The sequence below is a fragment of the Elephantulus edwardii genome, unplaced genomic scaffold (genome assembly GCF_000299155.1).
Source record: "Elephantulus edwardii isolate Elephantulus edwardi_28Jun2011 unplaced genomic scaffold, EleEdw1.0 scaffold00286, whole genome shotgun sequence".
NCBI lineage: Eukaryota > Metazoa > Chordata > Mammalia > Macroscelidea > Macroscelididae > Elephantulus > Elephantulus edwardii.
This window is the reverse complement of record NW_006400036.1, coordinates 2,948,201-2,955,384: the sequence shown is the minus strand read 5'-3', so window position 1 is coordinate 2,955,384 and position 7,184 is coordinate 2,948,201. Positions and strand designations below refer to the sequence as shown.

The 7,184-nt window shown below is 51.2% G+C and overlaps 1 protein-coding gene across 1 annotated transcript in view; it reads right to left on the bottom strand.

Annotated features, from left to right (window-relative positions):
- The window catches only part of MYH10 (myosin, heavy chain 10, non-muscle), a 163,271-nt gene continuing 156,087 nt past the window's right edge, over positions 1–7,184 (bottom strand). The window contains exons 37-43 of the mRNA XM_006900506.1: positions 6,379–6,507; positions 4,442–4,530; positions 3,790–3,913; positions 3,499–3,707; positions 2,198–2,306; positions 875–1,047; positions 1–145 (exon numbers count right to left, since the gene is read on the bottom strand). Coding sequence (XP_006900568.1) covers positions 1–145; positions 875–1,047; positions 2,198–2,306; positions 3,499–3,707; positions 3,790–3,913; positions 4,442–4,530; positions 6,379–6,507 — 978 coding nt within the window. The remainder of the gene's footprint in view (positions 146–874; positions 1,048–2,197; positions 2,307–3,498; positions 3,708–3,789; positions 3,914–4,441; positions 4,531–6,378; positions 6,508–7,184) is intronic.

Here is a 7,184-nt window from a genome sequence, read left to right as displayed (position 1 = left end):
CTATTCTGACGGAGGTGGCTGTGTCTCGTTGACGTCACTGGTCTTACTTTCTGTGTCATCGTCAGACAGCTCTAAGGACGCCCCCTCGATGTGCAGCTGGCGCCGGCCAGGCCGGCTGGAGGAAAAGCTGATGGGGCCGCCCCGCCTGGAGAGGACAAACACGAGACATGTGAGTGAGTGGGACAGTGCAAGCCTGGCCTCGTCATGCCACCACCTTTCGGCTCCAAGGCCTTGGGGTCACGTCCTGGGCCCTGCTTGGCAGTGGATCAGGAGCATGACTGAGGAGGAGTGGCCTAACCCCCAAGACTACGCCTGGGCAGAGAACAAGAGGATGGCTTGACTCAATGCAAGACCGTCTGGGCCAGAGCGGTACACTGTGAGACACAGTCCACTCGACAGCACCTAACAACACCATTAGCCCATAGTCAGCAAACTTTTCTGTAAAAGGCCAGACTGGAATACTCAAGGCTTTGTAGGCCAAGCAGCGTCCCTGTCACACTTGATTTTTAAACTCTCTGCTGTATGCAGCTGGAGCAGGGGCTGTGCCTGGCCTGGGGGCTAGCTGGCTGACATGCTGACCTGCTGTTATTCTCACTCCCGTGTGGCCATGGGTGCCGAGGGGCGGCTGCCTGTTCTCTCCGATGGAGGCCGAGCCTCTCCTCACTGATGGCCAGCCCCAACACTAGGCCTCCTATATCAGGAGCCACGTGGGAATGGCCAGGGCAGTTGGGGGTGAAGGGGGAGGCCTGTTCCTCTCCTCCAGAATGAATATAAATGCCAGATATATCCTGGGAGATGAACAGGAAATGGTTCGAGGCCATATTCCCCGGGCGTGGACTCCAGGACTGGCCGCCACGTCCTCGTCATCGCTCACCTCAGCCGGTTCTTGAGTGTGCTGACCTCGCGGCTCAGGCCCTCGTTGGCTTCCGTGGCATCGTCCAGTTCCCGCTGGAGTTTACGCCGTGACGCGTTGGCACGTGTAGCCTCCTCCTCTGCTTCCTCCAGTTGGCGTTTGAGCTGCTTCATCCTGGCGTTGGCTTTCTCCATCTTAGAGAAGTGACACAAACCAAGACAAAGCCGCCCAGTGAACCTCAGTTGAGCAGCATGGAACTCCACGTGTGCCCAGTCCTAGCTGGTCCCAGGCCCGATCTGCCCGCCAATCTCAGCAAAGCCAGTAAGCAGAGCAACTAGTCCTCTGTGCTTGAGAAAGCAAATCAAGGCTCCATTGTTACCCGTTGGGTGTCCTGCAGAAAAATGACATGTTTCACGTCTTCACAGTGTGATGTATGTGGAAGGGAACTGATAATCCTGTAAGATGCAGAAGACCCAAGAGGGCGCTGGCCTGACCCTAGGAGAGGGCACTTTTATACCTACTACATTATACACCGTACTTTGATTCAAATCCCGGAGCTCTTTGGGAGACCTGATGAGAACCAGAGCCCCTGGTGGGGTGATTAACTCCGAAACCTCAGGGACCAGCCAGGGCCCGTGCAGGGCGGCGGTGCTGCCAGGCTTGTGGGTGCGGAGGGGAGGGAGGCTGGGCTGTATGCCCGCAGTAGAAGAGGAGGGATGTCTGCGGAGGCAGTGAGGGCCTCTGCTGTCAGCCTTCGGTGTGGTGTCCACAGAGTTAGCCTCCTCACAGTGACAGGACGTGAGCCATGGGAAAGTGGCTCCTCACCCTATAGACCTGATCCACAGTTCTACTGTCGGTCCTGCCTGACTTCAGAAAAGGTGTCTAGACACAAACGGCCATGACATCCAGCTACCTCATGGCACATCTGTTTCCTCTGCATTTTCTCCAAACACCTCATGCACCCCTCCATCCACCTGGTATTTCATGATTAGAAACTGTACCAGGACCTGGTCCAGGCACATGAGCCACAATGGTAAGAAGCAGTTGCTCGGCAGACTGCATTGAGTAAGGAAACTGACTTTGAAGGTCAGACCAGCCTCACTCCAAAGCCTCCCCACCCAGCCGGCCGGCTCCCTGCCCTTCCCCTCAGGGGTACCACCATCTGTAGCTGTGGAGGGCGGGGCCGGCGTCCACGCACCTCTGCACCATGGAGTCCCCACAGGAACACTGACCATACACACTGTGCAAACACTCAGATCCGTGCAGCAGCATTTTCATTGTTAATTATACTGTTGTCAAAGGGAGACACCTGGCTTGTTGTCCCCACTCAGGTGGGAGACTGACCTGCTCTTTGTACTGATCCGCATGCCGGCGTTCATCCTCAACCTGCATGAAGATTTCCTTTAGCTTCTTCTCAGTGCGACGGACAAGTTTGTTGGCAGCTGCTCGTTCCCTTTGGAAATGATCAACACATTAAACTTGCGTGGGAGAATATCTTTAAAGTCCCTTTTCTTCTGTGGACTACACATTGAAGGACCTCACAAGGCCTTTCTGGTCAGAATACTAGGAGAATCACAATAGGGCTTTTCCCTGAGGACAAGAACTGCCTTTCCTGCATCTCCCCAGTGCTGTCTGACAGATGGGGAGGACGTTCTCATCCTTCACGTGGAGTAGTGATCACGTCATGCCATCATCTCCTGAACAGCAAATGCTGTGGCTGGCTGTGCCACCCCCAGCTTCACTGAACACAGGCCTTTCCAAGCAAAGTCCTCCTTGGTTAGTCTACTCACTAGTCTTTTACCCCAAACATTCAAAACAAACCCAAACCCCAACTGATTAAGTGATCAATCTGCAGACTGCAGCAAACCAGGAACAGCAGCCACGGCTGCCCACTCTCCACAAGCAGCCCAGGCAAGACTGCCCTTCCCAGGTGAAGGAGAGGTGACGTATTTGGAAAACTCCAAGACAAATGTAAAAGTTCTCTTTTTACCAAATACACAGAAATGGCTAGCGAAGTCATTAGCTCCCAGTTATGCTAATTATAACTGACCCTCCTGGGGGTTTTCAGAGGCTGTAAATCGCACAGGAGAAGTCTGATCATTTTTCTTCTGTGGAGCTGCTAGCGGATTGGAACCACCGGAGAACAGCCACCCGTGGGCCACCAGTGCTCATGATTCCAACAGGCCCACAGATGCCATGATGATTTAATACAACAGCAGCTTGTGGAAGCTGTTAAGCCGTACTTTCCAAGGGGACAGGAAAAGCTGTCACCTGAGTCATATCACATTTCTACTCTGCCTATGAGCTGGAACCTGTTCACACAGAATCACCAACTTGGACAGCTGCCTGTGGGCAGAGCTGTAAACTATGGGGCCGGGGATATCGGGGTCCGTGGTGGTGGGGGCGCTGGCCTTGGCTGGGCCTGGATGTACTGACAGGTGAGTCCAGTGTCCTTGTCCATCCGCCACAGCCACCTGTCCTCATTTCTACAGCTCCTCCTTCCCCTCGACTGTTGTGACCCCAGGTGTTCTTGTCATCTGTTCCTCATCAGGGGGCTACCTGCCAGGGAAAGGGCCACACGAGCCAGTCCCTGGTCTCTAGCAGGTGGGCTGTCAATTTTGACTTATAGCAGCAAAATCTCTTACTTGGCTTCCTGCTCCAGCTGCTCCTCCAGCTGTCCGATCTTGGCTTCCAGGGCTGATATGGTGGCCTTGAACTTGGACTTGACGGCGCCTTCCAGCTCCTGCAGCTTGGCCTTGAGCTCCTTGTTCTGTCGCTCCAGCTGCTGGCGGGCGTTATCACTCTTCTGAGCGGCACTGCGCTCGGCTGCCAGCTCTGCATTGAGTGTGTCCACCTGGGGAGTGGCCAGGCTTGGTCACGTGTGGGGACTGCAGCGCCCACCTGTCCCCCCCTCCCAGGGCTGGCTGTGTGGTCACCTGCAGGGTGGTCTTGCGGAAGCGGTCGTTGAGCAGCTCCATGTTGCTCTGCTCCTCCTCCAGTTCCTCCTCCAGCTGTGCGATCCTGGCCTCCAGCCGCCGCTTTTCGTCCAGCAGCGCAGACCTGGGGAGGGGGTGAAGAGAGGATGCCAGTTCTTCACCCACCCGCAGAACACAAGATCCCGACCAGAAACCTGAGATCTGTCTTACCTGCTCCTCCACATCCATCCTCCCCTCCCCTGACCGCTGTGGTAACCTTCCCACCAGCTTCCTGCTGCACCCCTGTCAGTTCTCCACATCCAACAGCCAGAGCAGTACTCGTAAATGCAAGCCCACGACATTCCCCGGGACCCTGTGCTTCCTCATGGCATGTTAGAAAACATGCGCTGGGCGTCTGTCCCTATGCTGTGATTCCTCAGGATATAACCAATAAATGAAGACATCAAGTTCTTAGCCGGAAGATTCCACTGTGACAGGCCAGCGCCGGGAGGTGTGGCCTGCAGTCTGTGGTCCCCAAGCTCAGTGTCTCGTGCCAGCCTCTCTGTCACCAATGGAATCACTGCCTCCCCAGATGCCCAGAATCCCCACAACCTTGATGCCAGCGGGGCGGGGGATCGACAGGGGCAGCCAGCGAGGACCCCCATACACTCACTTGCCAGAAGCGCTGTTGGCGATTTCATCGGCCAGCTCATCCCGTTCCTGCTCGGCGTGTCGGCGGGCTCGCTCCGAGGAGGCGAGTTCCTACAGGTTAGACTGTGAGTTAGCCTCTCTGGGTATCTAAGGGTTATCATTCAAGATATCTTCTCTAGCCAATTTTTAACTGTTTACTTTTGTGCTGAAATATATATTGTATTAAGGAGAGAGAATTAGGATGGTTAATAAGCCCCATTCTGTTATTGTTGTTGTTCTGCACCAGTCAAGTGGAACTGACTCATAGCTGGTCCTCTAGTGGGTTTTCAGAGGCTGTACAAGGGAGGAGACTGCCCAGCTTTCTCCTGCAGAGCAGCTGGTGGATACGAATCGAGTGCCTTTGGGACTGCTGTGCAAATTCTTATCTCAATGCCACGAGATCAGAGGCTTATATCAGCTCAGGGGACCTCAGTGCTAGCGCTCTCTTTTGGGAGGCTCACTTTCCTGGGACAGAGCATACAGGTGCGCCACAACCAACACTCTAGGATTGTGGTCCATCACTCACCAGTTTCTGCATACCAACAGTCACTGAGTCATTCCCCTGACGAGTCTACAACTCTGGGAGAACTCCCAGTGAACCCCCGAACACACAGGACAGAGTAGAGTTAGGGAACTGAACAAAGGAGGAGCTGGTGATGTCAGAAATCATGGGCTTACACAGCAGGTCACGCATTTGGGGGGACGTTGACTTGACACTTCCTTTAACTGGCCTGCTACTAATCTCAGCAGAATAAATTATAAAACCTGCCTCTAAAAGTGAAATTGGTATTACCCCGACTGCAGCTTAGAGTCCGGGGAGGAAGCTGGCAAGTAAGATGGAAAGACTACAGGTGTGTGAGTGGGCCAGTTTAGAGCTGCACAAATGTCCAAGCAAGAAGGCACATCCACGTGAGGCTGTGCAGACATTTCCAACCAAAGGGGCAGTGACAGCGCACCTTCATGGAAAGTCCTTAAGTGCAGGCTAGACACAGCGTCACAGAAACTCAGACTCAAGGAACAGGAGCTGTACCTCATCACAGTTCTCCTGTGTCTGTCACACCCAGGAGGGTGTGTTTGACAGACTCCGAAGTCAGCAGAACACCCAGCCCTATGTAGTCCGTGCCATGCTACAGGGGTCACGTCCCAAGGGGAAGCCCTGACTAAGTCGGGCCTCCTCCCAAGGCCACAGGGTACCTGCCAGCCTGGCCTCTGGAGGTGGGCCCTGGCTGCTGCTTCTGCACTCACATTTTGGAGAGACAGTCTGCCACAGAGGAAAGGGTCAGGCCTGCTTTCTCACCCCACCAGGCTAAAGATGGCATTCACTGTCTCAACATTTAAAGGTTACTTTATAGATGCAGAATTGGGGCCACCTGGACTTGTGGCTTGTTCCAAGTCTCAAGGTCGACCAGCCATCTTACAACAGAGTTAAATGACCTGGATGCTTACCACACCAAATTACATAACCATTCTTTGTTACATATGGGAACAGGTGTGCAAATGGATTGAAGAGTTCCCAGATGTTCTTTTGCTTTTTAAACAGACAGGGGAATAGATACGAGAAGTGCCAACGTGTAGCCACTACTTATTTGCCAAACTAAAGCAACAAAATGATCCAGTTCCTAATAAAACTGGACACATAAATGAAGCTCTAAAGATATGAAGGGAGATCTGCTGGCTTAGTGCTAAGAAATTGTGGTACCAATACAAAGGTACACGGTTTGAATGCACCAGCTGTTCTGTGGGAGAAAGACAGGTAATTTCTTCCTGTGCAATTGACTGCTCTGAGAACCCACTGGAGGGTCAGCTCCAACTTAATGGTACACAATGATGACATGAAGATATTAGAATGTGTTTCTCTGATTTTGGAGAACCTTCAAAGATGACTATTTGTTGACTAAATGGATGGATGAACAAACTGACCTCCTGCAACTGAAGTATTTCTGCCTCCAGACTCTTCAGTTTCTTTTCACTCTCTTTGGACTGAGCAAAAATCTCATCCCGGGAGGCCCGAGCTTCTTCCAATTCACGCTGATAATCTTTCATTTGAGCCTACAATGAAATAGAAAGATGACTGCCAAGTAGATTTCATTCCTAGTTTTTACATATATGTGCCCCCCCCCATTATGAAAAGAATACACATTCATTTGGTCTATATAGTAACAGCGCAAGGAAATAAAATGCAAAAAAGGAAATAAAATCCCTTAATGAATAAGGATCAAACAACTCACAGCAAAACAGCAGCAAATTGTATGGAACAACACTTAAAAAAGATTCTAGTAACACAATCACTTGGGATTTATCATAGGAACCCAGCTGGTTTAACATCTGAACATAAGATTACTGTAACACTGTTACAGAATGACTTATTTTTTTTTTTTTTTTAAATTCTTAAATTTATTTTATGAAAGTAGAAATCTATATACATGTGTAGGCTTATATTTTCTTAGGCTTTTTTTTTTTTATAAACTTGTTTGTTCTTTTATTGCTGCCCCTCTCTGTAGTGGCTGCTACTTGAGGGAGAGGAGGGGCAGAAGAACTTGGCGAATTTGTTTGTGTGTTTTGATCTGGAGCTCTGGGGAAGGATAGTATGGGAAATTACTTACTGGGTTGAGATCAGAGAAGGCGGGGAGATGATTTTTTTTATGCAAGTTAGGGTTGGAAAAGAGGAGAGTGATAGTTGCAATAGATTTTTTTCTTTTTTTTTTTTTCCTATAATTATATTTTAT